Genomic DNA, 19,718 nt, shown 5'->3' with positions numbered 1-19,718 from the left:
ATATTTTCCAGGCACGTCCCCTCTGCTCTCCCCCCCAACACACACACATTTCAGCACCTACCTCTTAAATCCTCGGTGCTTCTGGTTCAGCATCTCTGCCCCCCTCGCCCTTCTGAGCTCGGCCTCCTCCTGATACAGCGTTGCCGCTGCGTTCCCGATGCCATGGTGACGCGAGGCCGGCCCCCACCCAGCCCCGCCCAGCCCCGCCCACCTCCGCGCCCGGCTCCGCCCACCTCCCTGCCGGCGCGAGCCAGCCCTGGACAACCTAGGCCCCGCCCCCTGCCAGGCTGGCTCCGCCTCCTAAAGGCCCAGACCGCCTCCCCAGCAGGCCTTGACCCCGTCTCCTGCCTCCTTGACCCGCTTCCTGCGGGCCAACTCGGCCCCCCAAATGCCGGGACTGGCCCAGGGAGCTCCGCCTCCTGCAGATACGAACCCGCCTCCTGGGCATCCAAACTGCAACCCGGCTCCGCCCCAGCCAAAGCCTGTGTGGTCCCCGCGGAGTGTTGGGATCTACTGGTTGCCCTCAGGCTGAGCGAGACCTGCTTCTCTGACGTAGAGCCGACAGACCCCCACCCCGGAAAACGCACCAGCCACGTTCCTTCTGCGATTTATTGATCCCAGCGGCTCCGCACCTGCGAGAGCCCACAGTCCAGTGAAGGGGAGTTTCCGGGCCGTGCAGTACTGTCAGGGACTTGTACTGGTAACCCACGGTCAGCCTCAGCCCCTGGCCTCGTTTGTCTGTCTGGCTTCTGGCACCCTTGACCCAGCCACCGAGGGAACTGCCCAAGCCAGCTCTGGGGGCTGTGCGCAAGAGTCGGGATGCTTTCCCAGAGCACCTCTCCTTCTTCAGCTTGGGCGTTTAAGGTGTGTAGAAGAGACGCCCTTAAATTAATCCCAACAAAACCAGGTCAAGTGCTGGGGCAACCTGTCCTAATCAGTGCTTTTCTTGAAAGCAGGAGCCGAGGTAGGGGCCAACAGACTTCCGGCAGCTCCTCCTAGCCCCCGTCATTTTGTGGAACTCCGTCCACCCTGGCTAGCCCCAATACAACTCCAAGCTAATGGTGGCAAAGAAGACAATAGGCTTAGGGAAGGGGGCAAGACTGGGAGCACTCGAAAGGGCTCTGGAGTTCTTGAAAACGCGGCAGCCATTGCTGGGGTGCCAGCCACTTCCCCAGGGCAGATTCTCCCCAAGGGTGAAGGGATGGAAACAGGTCCGTCCTCCCCAGCGCTCACACTAGGGTCCCGTTCTTGCTGTCATAGCGCGGTGTGGCCTGGGGGAAGCGGAGGGTGGCATACTGCGTAGCATTTTCTGATTGCAGGTGTTTCACCTCCCGAGCAGAGCGCGGCTGGGTGGAGCTGCACACTTGAATGTCTGCGTAATGCAAGCTGCTCTCCTTCAACCTGAGGCCTTGACTCCGCTCCTGAGTCGCCGGCTTCTCGAACACCTGTTCATAAATAGGTCCTCTTGTGTCATGGGCCTGCAAGAGACAGACAGCATTAAGGGACATTCTTGGCTTGCTTTTGCCCCTCACCCACAAAGCAGAGCCAGTGATTCTGATGTCCCTTCACTTGGCTCCTTGGAGGGGCAGAACCAGCAAGTTCTGGTTGAAGATAACTGAGATGTGTGGCAGGGTGTAAAAGCTGAGTCCTCAGATCCCCGGTGGGAGCAGCCCCCTGGAAGGGGCAGAGGCCGGTCATTACCTTTACACTAGTCTGCTGCTGCTGCTGCTGCTGCTGCTGCTGCTGCTGCTTCGGGGCCCGTCTTGCTTGGCTTCCTAAGAGGAAGAAACCCAGCTTAAATTCATTCTCTCTTCCTTGTCTCTACTGAGATTGCCCTCTTCGAATCTCAAACTATTACGGTGGGCTTCTAACTAATCTCCTGCCCCGGCTCGCACCTCTTTCACTGCTGCCCTTCCCACGTCCAGACTCCTGTCATGCTCTGCGCATAAGATCTTCCATCCTCATTTTCACCGGCGCCTAACACAGTGCAGCAGGTACATGTTGAGAGCCCTTTATATGCCAAGCGGTGTGGCACGTTCTGGGGCTAGAAGGAGGAGCAAGCGATTTCCTCTGCCTCAGGGAGCTTACAGTCTACTATACAGACTATTCCTACAGTGCTCAGCCACACCAAACAGTCAGTCAACTCAGCCCCTTGTTTCTTTCCTCTTTCTCTTTCTTCCTTTCTTCCCCCTCTTTTCTCTTCTCTCCTTCTTTCCTTCCTTCCTTCCTTTTTCTTTCTTTCTTTCTCTTTCTGTTCTTTCTTCTACATGAGGTAATGGCACTACCCACCTTTTTCTTCTCTGCTCCTCTTTCAGCTTGAGGACTTGCTACTGTTCCCTCGACATTGGTGTTTTTTCCCATTCTCCTACCGTACGAGTGTGAATCTTACAGCACTGGTAGATTGCATCGCATTTGTTTATGTGTAAATAAGTCTCTTAAACTTGATTTTGAGCTCTTTGAGGACTGAGACTGTGTGTCCTTGTGCCTCTCTTGCCTCCTTGGGACCCAGCAGAGTGCCCCACATACACTGTAAGTGCTCAGTTAATTTTTGCTGGGTGAATGAAAGGATGCACAACCAACCTTGCCACTCTAAGATAATGGAAAGGATGAGACCCAGCGTTTTAGAGCTGGTCTGGAAACCCTGAAGATTTTCTCTGGTGTACTATCTCCCTTCACCCCTTCCAAGGCTACTTCTCTTTTTCATTCTTATGCCCTTTCCAAAGACACCGGTTCTGCGTCTTCTCTTCTCTAATTCAACCACTCCGAGCCCCCATCCCCAACACCCAGTTACCTGTTTTCTTTTTCCTCTGGGAAGTTGATGGGCAGCTCCTGTAAAAAGAAACACAGATCATCCACGTGTAAGAGTCCTGGCCTCAATCTTCTCACCTTCATCATTTGTTCTGTGGTCTCCTTAACATTCTAGGATGACCCTCTCACTTCCCTCAAAGATTCACCCTAAGTCAGCCTGAAAGCATTTATCAGGGGTACCACATCTCTCCCACAAAGGATGGTTCTGGAAGGTGGAGTGGTACAACTGACATAACCAAACCCAAAATACAGCCTCAGGCAACCAGACACAACATGCCAGGGATATAGCTGGGTTGAGGGCTATTCTGGGATTGTCTAACAGGCTAATCCCAGCAGAGGGCGAGGGAAACCTGCCAAATTATGGGATATTCCTGGATTCAGAGACCCTCTTGCTGCCGCTTCTGTGCTTTTTTTTTTTTTTTTAGGGTCTCTGCCATAATGGGGTTCTCACTCTGGGAGTCACAGAAGCTGCCACAATGAGGGCTAACAAGTTAGGACCCCTCAAAGCCCTTTTCTAGCAGGTGATCTCCCTCCCTGCTTCCCTGTCCTTGTTTTTAATTAACAGAGAAAGTGAGAGATATTTAACCTTTAACACACACAGCACAGGGAGCTCTGAATTTGGTGAGTGACTCAGCTACCTTGTCCTCGCTGCAGGACAGACCTCATTTCTGAGCTGTAGGACAGACTTATTTCGGAACCTCTGGGGTCCCCAGTGGAGCCAGTGTGTCTATGTGATTGTCAACTGCGTGATGACCAGAGAAAAACATTTGTCTGAGGAAATAGGCTGAATAGTTTGGGGCTTACTCCAGATGCTTTTTCTTGCTAGTACATTTCCAAACTCTCACCGGAGCCAACCCTGTCTGCGTGACTTCTGTCTCCATAAGGAAATTTCCTCCTTTTGCTAACTGAAAAGAAAGAGAGAGAGAGAGGGAAGGAAACTTCTAGATCATGTCTATTTTACTACTGTGGGAAAATCATGATTTTCCCACTTTGTATTTGACAAAGGCTTCTGTTTTGGTTTGATTTTTGGTTTTAATGCAGCTTGCTGAGTTGAAAGCAGATAGAATTACCATCTGAAGTTTACAGGTGGTTCAGAAGAAAAGCTGTGAAACCACTTTTAGGTCTTTCTACTCCTTCTACTTCCGCATTTCCTTTTCTATCTTTTTTTCTCCCTCCTTCCTTCCCTCTCTCTTCTTTCCTTCCTTCCTTTTTTCTTTTCTCTTTCTTTCTCTCTCTCTTCCTTCCTTGCTTTCTTTTTTCTTTACCTCACTCAAGTCATAGCCTTACCCTAGCCTCTAATTTCTTGTCCCTTGTCGCCACTGTTCTCCTACTTACTTCTACTTAAATGGATGAAGAGAACATAAATTCTAACGCAACAGATTAGGGCGGCCCTATTTTAGTGAATGGAGCCTGTTCCCAAGTCAGATGCTATACAATGCCTGGACACAACCTAAATGGAGTATTCTGGTAGACTCATAGCTGATAGGATTTGATTTTTAGTTCAGAGTTCAGAAAACGAGACGGGCACTTTCCGATATTGGTAGTATGAATAAAAATTGGCTCAGTTTTCCTGGAATACAATTGACAAGAAGTATAAGGAAGCCTAAACATAAAGTGTGTACCCTCTGATGTAGCAATTCCATGTCCTAAGAAGTAAGCAGGCACAAATATGGATGCTTGTTGCAGGATTATTTACAATTGTAAAGAACAGGAAACATCCTTTACATCCAGTATCAGGAACTGACTAATAAAGGACATCTCCACTAAAGGGACCATTGTACATCCATTTAAGAAACATGTTGGAGGGCGCCTGGGTGGCTCAGTGGGTTAAGCCGCTGCCTTCGGCTCAGGTCATGATCTCAGGGTCCTGGGATCGAGTCCCGCATCGGGCTCTCTGCTCAGCAGGGAGCCTGCTTCCTCCTCTCTCTCTGCCTACCTCTCTGCCTACTTGTAATCTCTCTCTGTCAAATATATAAATAAATCTTTAAAAAAAAAAAGAAAAAAGAAACATGTTGGAAGAACATCTAATAGCATGGAAAATCTTACTCTTTAAGTTAATAAGAGGATAATAAGGCAAGTTTTGGGATAAAAGCTATGCACCTAGGTATTTCAAAAGGATTACACGAGGTGACCTTTCCGAGTCATTGGCTGTTTGGGGTAGGGTGGCCTGAGCCGGGGGTTCTATGCTGAGATGCCTCAAAGCTTTGTTGAAAATGTTTGGATTCCCATGAAGGCCCACTCTGCCTCAGTTTATACGGGGGTGAGGGGCTTCACCGTATATAAAATCAGGATTGCTAATAAAAGATAAAGTTTTGAAACCTTGGAGTCCTGCACCGGTGCATGGTCATCCCTGATCAGCTTTACTGGGACTCCGCATCAGGTGGAACGTCAGTCTGGCTGTGACTCTCAGCCAGCTCTGTTAGGGGGGGAACACGGAGCATTGCTGTACACTCTGTACACTTGTAGACATGTTGTTTCCTTTGTGGCATGGATAACTGTAACTATGAGGTACACCAAAAGAAAAAAAAAAAGGGGGGATTACATGGAAATAGACTAAAATGTTTTCATCATTTATGGTTGCTATAAATATATTTAGAATATTTTTTTATATTTTTAAAAGATTTTATTTATTTATTTGACAGACACAGATCACAAGTAGGCAGAGAGGCAGGCAGAGAGAGAGGGGGAAGCAGGCTCCCTGCTGAGTGGAGAGCCCAATGCGGGGCTCAATCCCAGGACCCTGAGATCATGACTTGAGCTGAAACCAAGAGTCGAACACTTAACTAACTGAGCCACCCAGGCACCCCTTGTCCTACTATTTATTTTAAGAAGGAAAAAAATTGTTTTGGTTGGAATATTGGGGGTAGTGTTTCTAGCCAGGCTCTAGAGTCAGATAGACTAGCTGTATGACCAGCAAGTTTTTAGCTTCCTCAGGCTTTCATTTTCTTATTAATAAAATGAGGATAACAGTAGAGCCTAAACCCCATGAACTACTGGAGGTATTATGTTAAAAAAATGTAAAATACTCATTTAGGTGCCTGACATATGATGAGCATCAGTAAAAGCTAACTGCTATGATTCAACACCACTAGAGGAAGAACTTACCAAAAATGAAGACTATGAAAACTTTGAACAAAGGAAGTGAAAGAACCTGTGACACCCTTTCTGCAGAAATTCTTGGATGTCGAGGTGCCTGGCTGGCTCAGTTGGATGAGTATCCAACTCTTGATTTCGGCTCCGGTGATGATCTCAGGGTCATGGAGTCAAGCCCTCCATCAGGCTCTTCATTCAGTGCAGTCTGCTTTCCCTCCACCCTTCCCCTCATCACACTTTCCCTCTCTCTCTCTCTCTCAAATCTTTGAAAAAAAAAATTCTTAGCTATCCTTAAGTGTCCTATGTCTATGGGACATCTCAGAGTTTAAAAAAGTACCTCTCACCCTGTCCTGATAACATTCTGAGAACCTCATTATTGTTTCCATTTCACAGATGGGCCAACTGAGGACCTAGAGTTTTGGTTTCTTACTCAAGAAGGCAGGAGCCAAATTTCCCATTATCACTATGTCTTCTGTACCTGTCATTATACCTGGCACATATAGGCATTCAATAAAATATTTGTTTAATAAATGAATGAGTAGTTTAATAAATTAATGAGTTTAATAAATGAATGAATGAGTAGTTTAATAAATGAATGAGTATTAAACAAATAAAATATTTGTTTAATAAATGAATGAGTAGGACTGGAATCCAATGTACCGATTCCAAATCACATGGGCTTTTCAATGTACCTTATCTATTTCTCTAAATATAAGGATGATTTTTTTTCATGAGCAAGACATCCTCAAGACTGAACCAGGCATGAAAGGTATAAATAAGAAAACAGCAAACAAGATAAAACCAGGTGGGGGGTTTAGAGTGATTTACACTTCTGGAAAAGAACGGGTAAAACACCACAAATAAATTATTGTGAGGCTTTCACATATCCTCTGCTCTTCAACTCTATGATCTGAACAACATAGGTCATGTTATCTATATTGTATACATGAAGAAAAAGAGAAGTTACAGGACTTGCCTAAGGGCACACAGTAGTAAATGTGGAAGCTGTATTCAAATAGTCCTTGGGCGTTCTCTGTCACCCCATTTCTGCCCTTTTAAGTGACATTGCTCCAAAGTCGATTTCCTTGATTTGGGAGGCAATATTAAGTAGTGGTTGAAAGCACAGGCTCTGAAGTCCGAAGGGCCTGGGTTGGAATGTTCGTTTGTTTGCTCACTGGCCATGTGACCTGGGACAAGTTAACTTCCCTGAGCCTCAGCTTCTCAGCTGTTTGAAACAGGACACGTAAGGCCACCTCCCTCATAGCATCGTTGGAAAGAGATTGTTTGAAAAGTGCCCGGAGGGTAGTAAGCTCTGCTAGAAAGATGATTATCCTCCGGGGAAGAAAGGAAAGGAGAGGAAGACGAGAGAACCCAAGCCAATTCACCATTCCGGCCCTGCCCTGGCCCCTCCACAGTCAGCAGGCTTGGCTGTGTTTTCTGAAGCTTTCTGAAAGGAGGGAAGACAGAAAGAGGTAATGCTCCGGTGGGGCACCCGGAGACGTGCCAGACAGAGGGAGGCGGCAGTGGGAGGGCAGTCGAGAACTATCAGCAGGCTTTCTCTTATCCCTGGGCCTCCACGTCCACCTTCCACTGACAGAGACCTTCCCCTCCACCCCCAGCCCCTACTCACCAGCTTCCCGCGCAGCAGAGCCGGTTTCCCATGGTGCTCTGTCTCTGAGGGAGGCCAGCTGTTTTCTATGTGTAGAGGCTGGTGTATTTCCTGGTTCCTGGTTCAGCTTTCAATAGCTGCTCCCAGAGAGTCTGTCAGTGTCAGATTTCAACCTAGCAGGTTGGACTTTGGAAGCCACCTGCTGGAGTGATTCCCAGGTGACTTGTTCCCAGCCAAAGGGTAGAGGAACACACATGGGCTCCAGGTGAGAACCATCTCACCTTTGGGATTTGGAGCTGCTTTGATGAAGCCATGAACTTTGAGCTTCAGGCTTCAGTGAAAAGAAACGTGAGATAAAAAAGAGCTCTGGGTTTCCTTAGGAAGTGTTTTTTCTACTACCTCACAGTCATTGAAATTATCTTCTATAACGGAATGAAGAGTCTTACTTATGTTTCCCCAGCACTACTCAGGTTTAATGGAGTTTCACTTTCAACATGACCAGTATCAGTTTCTAATTATCCCTGTCTAGAATCTGGGTTTGAATACTGGAGTCTCTTGGAAACTTAAATTTGGGGACATGGATTCCTTTTATATTCTCCCTTGCTTTTGGAATTAATGTGGGCAAATCACTTTTATCTACGAGGGTGAAAGAGAGGTCTCAACTCATTGCCTAATCCCCTTTCTGGTCAAAAATCATATGATTCTACAATTGGAATGGCCTCAGCACTTCCTGACCACTTACTTCCTCATGCCCAGTACAGAACTATGGAAGCTCCACTCCCACAATCCAGCTTCTCCTTCCAGCCACCCAATGTCAGACTCATTCCACTCTCTCCAACGAGTAAGCTGCAGATGAGAAAATCCCTCTGTAGAAACTAGGGGCTCTGGGAGAATCTGTGAAACCTGCCGGGCTCACATGGGAAGCTTTCACTAAGTCCTAGCTACTGTTACTGCTTCTTGTTCTCAGCTACTTGCTGGATGGCAAAGCATCTACTTTACTATTTTGTGCTGGATCATCTCACTAGCCTCTTGCTTCCTGGTTATGCTTCTGCCCAGCAATTCCTTCTGTATTCTACCATTAACTGTATTCTTTTCATTCTGATAACCCAAACATCCTAGCCTGGCATTCAAAGCCCTCCACAATCTGGTTCCTTTTCAGCCACATTCCTCTAATATAAAGGAAAACACCAAAGAGATTTTATGAACAGAAACTCCAGGGTGCCTGGGTGTCTCAGGGGGTGAAGCCTCTGCCTTTGGCTCAGGTCATGATCTCAGGGTCCTGGGATCGGGCCCCGCATCGGGCTCTCTGCTCAGCAGGGAGGCTGCTTCCCCTCTCTCTCTGCCTGCCTCTCTGCCTACTTGTGATTTCTCTCTCTCTCTCTAATAAATAAATAAATAAATACATCTTAAAAAAAAGAAAGAAAGAAAGAAACTCCAAAGCAATCAATAGTGTATTGTGGTACCCAGAAAGCCTGATACATCTTAAGCAGCATTAATGGAATTCTAGAGTGATAAACAAGGGTACTGATGATTCCAGTAAAGTCTGTTCCAGTCAGCCTGTGATTGAAATAATAATTTTACGTCTACATGTTGAATTTCAAGTTACATTGTCGAAAGGCAGTGTGTTCAAGAGAAAGTTGTCTAAGCGATAAGTGGTTTGGAAAGTCCTAGGGGCACCTGGCTGGCTCAGTGAATAGCGCATGCAACTCTTGATCTCAGGGTCATGAGTTTGAGCCCCACATTGGGTGTAGAGATTACGTAAATAAATAAATAAACAAACTAAAAAAAAAAAAGTCCTATAGAATATGGTTAAAAGAATTAGGTATGTTTACTTGGGAAAGAGAAGCCTTAAGGGGATGGGATGGTTATTTTAAAAAATCTTCAAGGGACTCCCAAGTGAAAGATGGATTGCATTGATTTTTTTGGACATAACTAGACCAGTGAGCAGAGGTTACTAAAGTGAAGATTTGGAGTTAACAGAAGGAAGAATTTGTAATAAATACATCCAAAAAGTTCCGATGAAGGACTGCCAACAAGAACTTAGGAAGTTCTAAGTTCTCTGTCACTTAAAATGTCCCAAGAGGAAGTTGACTAATAGTTGTAAAAGAATTTGAGTGGTATGGGGATATGGACTAAATGAGAAGTTTCAGATTTTTTTTTTCCTAGCTAAGGAGCCCTCTCTTTGAAATAAAGCTCGCATAAAAATAACAATTCCAAAATAGATCAATGGAAGTGGTTCTGGTTGAAGTCCGAAGAGGAGCCTTTCTAGTTTCTTTTTCTTCTCAGTTAGATTAAGGTTCTAGAGAGTAGACAATAAAAGATCATGTTTTTAAAAAATCTGTGTTTAGGGGTCCCTGGGTGGCTCAGGGGGTTAAAGCCTCTGCCTTTGGCTCAGGTCATGATCCCAGGGTCCTGGGATCGAGCCCTGAATCGGGCTCTCTGCTCAGCAGGGAGCCTGCTTCCCTTCCTCTCTCTCTCTCTGCCTGCCTCTCTGCCTACTTGTGATCTGTGTCTGTCAAAAAAATAAATAAAATCTTTAAAAATAAATAAATAAATAAATAAAATCTATATTTATAATGTATATCCACCATAGTGTATTACTTGGGGGTTGAGAAACATTTGTTGAATGAATGGATGAACAAATTAATATATCCATTGTTATTTCTCTGAGGCATGCTTTCATTTTTAATAAATGGTAACGCTTTAACCAAGAAGTGAATTCACTGAGTGAGGGCTCTTATCTTGGGAATCCACAAATCCCTAAGGAGGGGTGTATGAGTGGAACTCAAGAGCTGTGTGAACCTCTTCAAACGGTAAGGCAAATTTGATAGCATGTGTATTTTGTCCCATAAGAGGACCTATTCCTTTTGCTAGGTTTTTCAACTGGGTCTGTAACCTAAGGTTCAGAATCAACCACTTTAATGGAAGATGTCCACCACAACTATAAAACACATAGTTGGGGGCAAGGAGATCCTCTGACACTCCTCAAATCAGACACGTGCCTGAACGACACAGTAACCGAGGAGTCAGACAACCACGCTTTCCTGAACACACCGTGTCCCTGGTATTAAGACTCTGCTTTCAGTTGGGATGCCTGGGTTTCTGTCAGTTAAGCATCTGCCTTCAGCTCAGGTCATGATCTCAGGGTCCTGGATCCAAGTCCCGCATGGGGCTCCTTGCTCTGCGGGGAGCCTGCTTCTTCCTCCAGCGGGCTGCTCACCTTGCTTGTCAGTCACAATCTCTCTCTGACATTTAAAAGAAAAAAAAAAAAAAAAAAGACTGCTTCCAAAGGAGGGCTCCCTGGCCATCGTCACCACACAAACAGCCCTGGTCCCCCTGCATTTAGTCTTTAATTGGGTGGGTGATTCAGGAATTCCTCTCTTTGGGATGTTCCAAGATTAGAAACAAATGCTTTCTGTCACAGGCCTCCCATATGCACAGTTTGGAGCCACTGTGTGGTTTGGTGACAATGGCAGAGGCTTCGTGTCTGTGCCCTGTGTATGCATACTCCATCGCTCAGAATTAGAGACCATTTTCAGTGGACAGACCTTACTCTGGGAAAACAGGGCTTTAGGCAACTCTCTCCAGCCTAAAACTGTTTTCCCAACCCCTACCCAAAACAGGCCAGACAGGCTGGAGACCCTTGTTTTTGTGTCTCTAATCACCAGCTCAGACAGTGCCCTCTGGGCTGTTTGGACGGCATATCCCTTTTCCCTCCCAGGATCACTCTCTCTTTTGTTGCATTGTGAAAAAATTATGGCTAGGAATTTGATCTGGAGCCAGTGTCAGCTTCCGGGTATGATCTCAGCATCCAAGTGTGAGCTCAGGGTGCTGTGACGTTGGGCACATCTAACTGAGGAGCTTTTTGTCTAGCTGGCTATGAGCCCCTCCCTCCCTGCCCATCCCATCGTCCAGGCCACAGAATGGGGAGCAGCACAAACACGGCCCTGAGATTTGGGTTTATTCACCTCCACCCAGAACTAAACCAAAGGCTATGACACGTCTCAAGGGACCAAACCATACATTGTGGGCCATGCACTTTGCCCTTCCCCCAAGGACACTGCTACCTCTGGGGTGGTGGGCAGCTGTTCATATCACGGTGGAGGTAGAAAAGGGTTCGCCGCAAGCCAGCTCCACGGCACTCAGGGCTCAACTCCAGTTGCCTCCTCCTCTTCCTCAGGATCAGGAGGTGCGGGGAGCAGGGAGATGTAGACCTCATTGACCTCTGTGTCCAAGTGTCGGCCACCCCGCGGTGCCTCCAGATTAAGGATGCCATCATGGGAGAGGGCAGCGCGGACCCGCCAAGGGTCCACATCAGCAGGCAAGACATAGGTGCGGCAGAACTCTCGGGACACGAAGCCGTGGCGGTCCAGGCGCTGGGGGTGCCGGGCAGACACTTCCAGCAGGTTGTCCACAGTCCTCACGGTCACCTCATCTGGGGTAAAGTGGCTCACATCCAGAAATGCCTGAAACTTGCCCTCACTGAGCCTAAGCTCAGAGGCCCCTGCCCTGCTGCCCTCCCCAGCTGCGGTGGCTCGGGGCCGGACATAGTAGCCATGGTAGAGGGTGGGGGCCAGGATCTCTTCTGGCAGAAGGCCTGAGGGGCAGAGAGAGAAGACAAGAGGCAGGTTGCAGGAGGATGAGGTGGGAACAGGGTGAAGTGAGGAGATCAGGAGATAAGGGTGTGGGAGAGAAGCCAGGGAGGCCAGAGAAGTAGGAAAAGGAGGCAGGGGCACACAGCGGCTACAAGGTGGCAGCTGGAAAGAGGGGACCGAGTTAGAGAATGAGACGGGGGTGGAGGAGGGCAAACCAAACAGGGACCCGGTGGGCAGAAGGGGAACAAGAAGGCACACCAAGGGGGACAGGGGCAGGTATCTGAGCCTTGCGGGCAAGGCATCTGCACCGAGGTCGGTAGGAAGGGGACAGAGCCCTGCTTGGCGCGGGCGGAGGGGGAGTCTGGGGTGGGAGATGGCTCGCCCCAGGAGTTCAGTTAAGCCCAGAGTGGGGTGGAGGCCAGTACCGTTGGGAGGTCAGCCCGGAATGTCAGGAGGTGGGGGTGGGAGGCAAGGGGGTGGCGTCTGTGCCATACCTTCTCCGAAGCGCTGCTCGCCCAGGCGGCTGGGGTTGGCAAATTCGTACTCGGTGGTGGCCGGGTGGGCATGTGGCACCGAGCGGCCCGACATGGCTGCAGAGGCGTCCGAGGCCCTGATCCGAGGTGCAGCCCCAACGGAGCAGCGACCCCTCCAGCTGGCTGGAGAGCCAGGGCTCGGTCGGAGGTGGGGGCGGGGTCTACACCACCCAAAATAGTGCGGAGCCTGCGGGGGAGGGGCGGAGAGCAGGGCCCCTGAGCGCCAGCGACAAGTGTGTGACCAGCGCCGCCTGGACCCCCGTGCCCTCCCCTGCACACCCTTCAGCTGTCGTGGGCGGCCTAAGGGGACAGCTGGGGGTCCTGGCTGGGCAGCGAGCTGGGGAGGGGAGGCTGGTGCCGGAGGCCCTGAAGAGGACTAAGAGAGCCTTTTACAGTTTGCACATTTTCTACGCCTCCTCCAGCCTCTCTCCTCCCAGGCACCCTGCACCCTACTTCATAAAGCGTTCCTGGTTTTAATGTTCTGTGCGCTGTGTAGGATAAAAGATGCAAGAAACTTTCCCACCCTCTCTTTGGGGTGGGGTGAAGAGTCTTCTGCCCAGATTCATGTTAGGGTCCTCTCCTGGACTCCGGCCAACCTGGAGCATCACAGAGATGTGTGGCGCTGACTTGTTGGTGCTCAATGCTCTGCTTCAGGGACCCACAAAGGGTTAATGTCCCTGGGGCCTGGCCTAGGAAGATTCCAGTTCCTGCCCAGGCCCAAGATAGTTGCTGGCCCAATTCCCCTGGCATGGTAGACTGGAGAGGAGGAGGGGGGGCACACCACCCGCCTGCTTGGGATTCCTGACTCTGTTCCAGCTCCAGAACAGAGGCTGGTTGGGGGGCGGGGGGTGGCTGCCACTGGGTGTGGATGGAAAGCTAGTGAAACAAGACCAGGACAAGTCACCAGCCAGCTCAGACGTGTTTGTATTTCTCTTTTCTTAGCTCAGTGAGTACTGGGTATGTGTCACACTGCCAAATCCCCGATCACAAGTCTCCATGAACGGGCGGTGAGCTGGGATAATAAAACTCCTGACATCACCATTCCAGAAGCTTCACAAGACTGCGTATATAAGGGGCTGGCTGTAGCTGCAGCTGAAGGAGCTGACCAGCCAGCTGACCCCCTCCACTCACCTAGCCACCATGGACATCGCCATCCACCACCCCTGGATCCGCCGCCCCTTCTTTCCCTTCCACTCACCCAGCCGCCTCTTTGACCAGTTCTTCGGAGAGCACCTGTTGGAGTCTGATCTCTTCCCAACTTCTACTTCCTTGAGCCCCTTCTACCTTCGGCCGCCCTCCTTCCTGCGGGCACCCAGCTGGATTGACACCGGGCTCTCAGAGGTAAGTCTCTGCCAGGAAAGAAGAGCTCTTCCTGGAACCGCTTGGAAATATATCCATCTGCTCTCCTTTGTCTCCCTGCTTAAATCTGGCTATGTCTCAGGGTCTTAGGCACTTGCATGTCCACCAGTGAAGACAGACTAGGCCACTGGTCCTTTCCCCCAGTTACCTGTTGGTACTGGATGCTGCACTGAATCCTACTGACTGCATTTTTCCCATATGCTGTGAAGATCATCTTCTATCCCCTAGCTTCTAAGTAGGGTGCCCCTTTCTGGTTCGATCCATAAAGATCTACAAAGAAAGAGCTGCTTGCCTTCAGACTCCTTTGCTCACCTCTTCTAATATCTCATACCCCTGACAAATGTTAGCATCTCAAGTTTCAGAGTCAGGAAACGGTCCTGCCTCGTTCTGAGCTTTTTATCTCCACTGCATGGAGCAGGAGACAGCAAACACTATTTACTTTCTTTCTATGCCTTCATCTATGATTTTGCAGGTTTCTCAGAGCTGTGATAGGGCACTGACCTGGGTTCAGACCTAATGAGTAAAGAATGTAGGTCCAGTCTTGGGACCCCCCACTTGTCCTAAGAGGGTGGGAGAGTGGGATGAACAGATAAGGTTGACCGAGCTGTCACAGAGCACACTCTGGTTTAAAAATATTCAAGTGTGAGTAAACAGGAGCTGAGTGAGCAAGGGCTTTGGAAGGACAATCAGGGCCAGCAGAACATTCCAGATTGGGTGGGTGGGAAACTTGGCAGAGGCCTGAGTAAGAAGAAGGGGCCTTTGTCTCACAGACAAATGACAAGGCCAGGCATTGGGGTCAGAGAGGCAGCAGAAGCCATGACCTCTCCTCGTCATTGCTCCCCTGGGTGGCCAGTCTTCTCTCCTGTCCCTGTAAATAAAGTTTGGGTCTGATGACCATGCAGTATGGCTTGGGTACCACTGTGGTGGCTCCCGTGAACCAGAGAGCCATGTTTATTCATAAAGGGACTTTTAGCCAAAAACAGGAGGATAAACCCCCTGGACAGAAGGCAAATCTACAGAATGAAGAGACTGCACTAAGGTCATCCACGTTCATACCATCTTTTCTCCTTCCCCTTCCCCTTCCCCCTCCACCGTGCTATTTCTAGATGCGCCTGGAGAAGGACAGATTCTCTGTCAACCTGGATGTGAAGCACTTCTCCCCAGAGGAACTCAAGGTCAAGGTGTTGGGAGACGTGATTGAGGTGCACGGCAAACATGAAGAGCGTCAGGTGTGTAGCTTGTTTTCTCTTCTGCTCATTCATCCAGTGCGTATCATACAGCGGACACTCCCATCAGCCCCTGAGCCTGGTGACTTTCTAGTCGTAAGCCATTAGGGTCTGGGACAGGGATCGACCTGCTGTTGTGTTTGGGCCAGAGAAGTCGAGTTTTGCTGTTTGTTTTGATTTGATTGCCTTAGATAGGATACATGGGAGGTTTATTTTCCATTTAATCCAGTGGTTTTTGGCTACCTTAGAATCACTAGGGGAATTAAAAAAAAAGTTCCAGTGCTTAGACATATTCCAGACCAATTAAATCAGACTTTTTAAAAAAAAAAAGATTTATTTATTTATTTATTTGACAGACACAAGTAGGCAGAGAAGCAGGCAGAGAGAGAGAGAGAGGGAAGCAGGCTCCCCACTGAGCAGAGAGCCCGATGTGGGGCTCAATCCCAGGACCCTGAGATCATGACCTGAGCCGAAGGTAGATGCTCAACCCACTGAGCCACTCAGGTGCCCCTAAATCAGAATTTTTTAAGGGGTTGACTTCAGGCATCAGTATTTCCAAAAGCTCCCTGGGTAATTCTAATGTCTATTCAAAGTTGAGGACCGCGGATTCAGGAATCGTGGTTGTTGAACACCCGGTTACTTTACTTAATTAAATGAATTGCGTATACCCTGAAGGCTCTTGACTTTAGGACTTTGCTTTTAGAAGTTCCAGAATCCTCTCATCTTTAGCTCATCTAAAAGGCTGAACTACTTGATTTGCCTAAGTTTCAGAGCTGCACTCAGGAGCTAAAACCCTGGCGCCCATGTGGAAATCAGTTAAATGAGAGCCTATCTGCATAAATGCTTGAGATTCAGCTGGTGTAAAGGTTGGGTATAAAGTTTTCACAAAATTCTACACAATGAATTCTAGAGAATTCTAGAAGCAGGTAGTTTTTTAGCAGAATTCTAGAAAACGAGGAATGGCTTTTCTTTAGTTTCTGGGTGCGTTTTTAAATGAGTCTGCTTACTGATTATTGATAATTCAGATTCTCATGTATCAAACAGCATAATTTGAGGTTCTAGGGCTGTTTCAGTTTTGCTTATGTGATTTAAGTTTGGGTCATAGTCCCCTTGGGTGAAGTGTTGTTGTTGTTTTTAGCAGTAGTCTTTTTGGTCTGGGACATTCTGGGACATTCTTGAGGAGTGAAGACAGTTTCTGGGCTTCCCTGGGGACTCAGATCTTCAATGCTGAATAATATTCCAGATCCTGTAGGCCCAACACTGATCTAAACCTTTGGGAAACACCCCTAAAAATTGCCATGCCTCAGTTTGGGGAGATTGGCAGTTTTGACTGTTTCAGATTTCTCAGGCTCTCATTGGTCAGTGACCACCTAGGCAATTTTTTTTTTTTTTAAGATTTTATTTATTTATTTGACAGAGAGAAATCACAAGTAGATGGAGAGGCAGGCAGAGAGAGAGAGAGAGAGGGAAGCAGGCTCCCTGCCGAGCAGAGAGCCCGATGCGGGACTCAATCCCAGGTCCCTGAGATCACGACCCAAGCCGAAGGCAGCGGCTTAACCCACTGAGCCACCCAGGCGCCCCGCACCTAGGCAATTTGATCTTAGCCCCAAACAGAACAGCTGTTGGGTTTTCTCTCTTGTTGCAATGGTGTATGGTCACACCTAAGGGGAAGGAGGATGTCTGAGTTCTGAAGTGGTGTGTTATTTCCTGTTCTTATCTCTCTTTTTCCTCATTCTCTTGGACTAGGATGAACATGGTTTCATCTCCCGGGAGTTCCACAGGAAATACCGGATCCCAGCTGATGTGGACCCTCTTGCCATTACTTCATCCCTGTCCTCTGATGGGGTCCTCACTGTGAATGGACCAAGGAAGCAGGCCTCTGGCCCTGAGCGCACCATTCCCATCACCCGTGAAGAGAAGCCTGCTGTCACTGCAGCCCCCAAGAAGTAGACGCCCTTTCTCCAACTGCATTTTTTAAAAGACAAAAATTTCCCCACCGGTGAATGAAAATCTTGTGATTAGTGCTGAAGCTTATTAATGCTAAGGGCAGGCCCAAATTATTAAGCTAATAAAATACCATTCAGCAACAGATAACTGTCTTGTGTTTGAATGTTCTGTGTTTTTTAAAATAATTTTTTAATAGATTTTATTTATTTATCTGACACAGAGAGAGAGCACATGTAGACAGAGAGGCAGGCAGAGAGAGAGAGGGAGAAGGAGGCTCCCTGCTGAGCAGAGAGCCCAATGCGGGGCTCGATCCCAGGACCCCGAGATCATGACCTGAAGGCAGAGGCTTAACCCACTGAGCCACCCAGGCGTCCCTGTTCTGTGTTTTCTAAAATAAATGTACCAAACAATGCAGAGCCATTAAATCAGTGCATTATGACTGTGAGGTCCTTGGGGATATTATAGTCAGAATGGCTATCTCCACTACTTACTAATAGTATAAATTTACAAGTCACTCAACCTTTCCAGTCCTTAGGTATTACATTTATAACATGTGGCACTGATGTGTACACTTGTTATGATGAATAAATTAAGGAGAAAACATAGGTAAAGCCCAAGGAATATCAGTTCCTCCCTCTCCTCCTTCTTTGATTTTGGCCTTTGTTCCAACAACAAATCTGAATGAACTCTGGATAACAAAGCCTAAAAGACCTTAGTGTGTTTCTGTAATTAATTACGTTGCCAGGCTAGGAGGTGGTGCCCCCAGAGTTGATGTCTTCCTACTGATAAGCAATGCCTTCAGCTGATTTACAAGAGCAAAAAACAGGACTTGGGTGATTATCACCAAATAATTTTTTAAAATTTATTTTTAATTTATTTTCAGCATAATAGTATTCATTATTTTTGCACAACACCCAGTGCTCCATGCAATCCGTGCCCTCTCTAATACCCAACACCTGGTACCCCAACCTCCCACCACCCCCCGCCACTTCAAACCCCTTAGATTGTTTTTCAGAGTCCATAGTCTCTCATGGTTCACCTCCTCTTCCAATTTCCCCCAACTCCCTTCTCCTCTCTAACTCCCCATGTCCTCCATGCTATTTGTTATGCTCCACAAATAAGTGAAACCATATGATAATTGACTCTCTCTGCTTGACTTATTTCACTCAGCATAATCTCCAAATAAACCTTTTAATTCTAATATCTAAATTACTTAGCAAATACCTTTCAGAATTAAGACTGGGAAGGGGCACCTGGGCTGGCTTATTTGGTGGAGTATGGGACTCTCGATCTTGGGGTCCCAAGGTTGAGGCCCATGTAGGGTGTAGAGCTCAATAAATAAGTAAACTGGGACGCCTGGGTGGCTCAGTTGGTTAAGCAGCTGCCTTCGGCTCAGGTCATGATCCCAGCGTCCTGGGATCGAGTCCCACATCGGGCTCCTTGCTCAGCGGGGAGCCTGCTTCTCCCTCTGCCTCTGCCTGCCATTCTGTCTGCCTGTGCTCGCTCTCTCCCTCTCTCTCTCTCTGATAAATAAATAAAATCTTTAAAAAAAAAAAATAAGTAAACTAAAATATTAAAGAGAAAGAAAAGGGGTGCCTGGGTGGCTCAGTGGGTTAAGCCGCTGCCTTCGGCTCAGGTCATGATCTCAGGGTCCTGGGATCGAGTCCCACATCGGGCTCTCTGCTCAGCGGGGCAGGGAGCCTGCTTCCCTCTCTCTCTCTCTCTCTCTGCCTGCCTATCCATCTACTTGTGATTTCTCTCTGTCAAATAAATAAATAAAATCTTAAAAAAAAAAAAAAGATTTAAAAAAAAAAAAAAGAGAAAGAAAAGAAGGACTAAGATGACAAACATCCAATTTAATGACCCTCCCCCTAAAAAATTAAGTTTCAGATCATAATTAATAATTGCTCAATAAGTGATTTTATTATTTAGCTAACACAAAGACATATTATTCTACAAAAACACCCACATTCCCCTTGTGGGGCCAGACAAAACTTCTGACTCAATTAATGAAAAATAGCCCTGATGTAGGTTATCCAGTATAAACGTTCACAGATAACTCCTATTTTTCTATAGAAGTTTCCACCTAATCTCTGATTTCTTATGAGGATGGACCATGAGCTGAAGTGAGATTCTTGCCTTCACAAAGCCTACAGATTGGGGATTGGCCACACTTTTAAAATATTCTACATGAGGGGAACCTTGGTGGCTTAGTCGGTTAAGTGTGTGACTCTAGGTCAGGTCAGGATCTTGTGAGTTGGAGCCCCATGTTGGGTTCCACACTGGGCATGGAGCCTCCTTAAAAAAAAATTATAATATTCTACACTAAATAGTTGCCAAACTTTTTCATGATGTACGGGTGTGGAACTAGGACAATATGAATTGCAAATCTATAGAAGTTCAAAAAGTTTTCTCCTTAAAAAAAAAACCAGGGGCACCTGGGTGGCTCAGTGGGTTAAAGCCTCTGCTTTCGGCTCAGGTCATGATCCCAGGGTCCTGGGATCGAGCCCCACATTGGGCTCTCTGCTCAGCAGGGAGCCTGCTTCCA

At 47.7% G+C, this 19,718-nt stretch overlaps 4 protein-coding genes across 14 annotated transcripts in view; 1 reads left to right on the top strand and 3 right to left on the bottom strand.

Moving 5' to 3' along the window:
• The window catches only part of DIXDC1 (DIX domain containing 1), a 69,190-nt gene extending 68,996 nt beyond the window's left edge, over positions 1–194 (bottom strand). For 3 of the 6 annotated variants that reach the window (XM_059180459.1, XM_059180477.1, XM_059180499.1), the window contains exon 1: positions 62–183. The gene's annotated coding sequence lies outside the window, so the exon portion shown is untranslated. Of the gene's footprint in view, positions 1–61 lie in introns of all 6 variants that reach the window. The other 3 variants (XM_059180543.1, XM_059180468.1, XM_059180528.1) reach the window with 3 other exon arrangements.
• Positions 195–595: 401 nt separating this feature from the next.
• Positions 596–8,060, bottom strand: C1H11orf52 (chromosome 1 C11orf52 homolog). 6 transcript variants are annotated; one of them, XM_059180786.1, is made up of 5 exons: positions 7,532–8,060; positions 3,613–3,713; positions 2,792–2,829; positions 1,702–1,775; positions 596–1,478 (listed from the first exon to the last, which is right to left on the bottom strand). In XM_059180786.1, the coding sequence occupies exons 2-5, from the start codon at positions 3,687–3,689 to the stop codon at positions 1,230–1,232; spliced, it is 438 nt and encodes a 145-aa protein (XP_059036769.1). In that variant the 5' UTR covers positions 3,690–3,713; positions 7,532–8,060; the 3' UTR covers positions 596–1,229. The 6 variants fall into 6 exon arrangements, with proteins under 6 accessions (XP_059036769.1, XP_059036777.1, XP_059036786.1 ...); XM_059180794.1 differs by having other exon boundaries at positions 1,708–1,775; XM_059180803.1 differs by lacking the exon at positions 3,613–3,713 and having other exon boundaries at positions 7,532–8,043.
• Positions 8,061–11,454: 3,394 nt separating this feature from the next.
• HSPB2 (heat shock protein family B (small) member 2) lies at positions 11,455–13,040 on the bottom strand. The gene is made up of 2 exons (XM_059180726.1): positions 12,600–13,040; positions 11,455–12,107 (listed from the first exon to the last, which is right to left on the bottom strand). The coding sequence occupies exons 1-2, from the start codon at positions 12,691–12,693 to the stop codon at positions 11,653–11,655; spliced, it is 549 nt and encodes a 182-aa protein (XP_059036709.1). The 5' UTR covers positions 12,694–13,040; the 3' UTR covers positions 11,455–11,652.
• A 455-nt stretch (positions 13,041–13,495) lies between these two features.
• CRYAB (crystallin alpha B) lies at positions 13,496–17,317 on the top strand. The gene is made up of 3 exons (XM_059180741.1): positions 13,496–13,979; positions 15,104–15,226; positions 16,970–17,317. The coding sequence occupies exons 1-3, from the start codon at positions 13,779–13,781 to the stop codon at positions 17,171–17,173; spliced, it is 528 nt and encodes a 175-aa protein (XP_059036724.1). The 5' UTR covers positions 13,496–13,778; the 3' UTR covers positions 17,174–17,317.
• The last annotated feature ends 2,401 nt before the right edge of the window (positions 17,318–19,718 follow it).

The sequence above is a fragment of the Mustela lutreola genome, chromosome 1 (genome assembly GCF_030435805.1).
Source record: "Mustela lutreola isolate mMusLut2 chromosome 1, mMusLut2.pri, whole genome shotgun sequence".
NCBI classification, from domain to species: Eukaryota; Metazoa; Chordata; class Mammalia; order Carnivora; family Mustelidae; genus Mustela; species Mustela lutreola.
Note: the sequence above shows the minus strand (reverse complement) of the source record. Positions and strands in the feature narration are given on the sequence as shown.

Bases quoted from the DNA above. Each gene is read 5' to 3' on its own strand.
- C1H11orf52 (XM_059180786.1), bottom strand. From the start codon at position 3,689: ATGGAGACAGAAGTCACGCAGACAGGGTTGGCTCCGGTGAGAGTTTGG. The intron at 2,830-3,612 runs GTAAGCCCCAAA...TTCTTTTTACAG, and splicing joins AGCAAGAAAAAGCATCTGGA to GAGCTGCCCATCAACTTCCC. The intron at 1,479-1,701 runs GTAATGACCGGC...TGTCTCTTGCAG, and splicing joins AGCAGCAGACTAGTGTAAAG to GCCCATGACACAAGAGGACC.
- HSPB2 (XM_059180726.1), bottom strand. From the start codon at position 12,693: ATGTCGGGCCGCTCGGTGCCACATGCCCACCCGGCCACCACCGAGTAC. The intron at 12,108-12,599 runs GTATGGCACAGA...TCTGCCCCTCAG, and splicing joins CGAGCAGCGCTTCGGAGAAG to GCCTTCTGCCAGAAGAGATC.
- CRYAB (XM_059180741.1), top strand. From the start codon at position 13,779: ATGGACATCGCCATCCACCACCCCTGGATCCGCCGCCCCTTCTTTCCC. The intron at 13,980-15,103 runs GTAAGTCTCTGC...TGCTATTTCTAG, and splicing joins TTGACACCGGGCTCTCAGAG to ATGCGCCTGGAGAAGGACAG. The intron at 15,227-16,969 runs GTGTGTAGCTTG...CTCTTGGACTAG, and splicing joins GCAAACATGAAGAGCGTCAG to GATGAACATGGTTTCATCTC.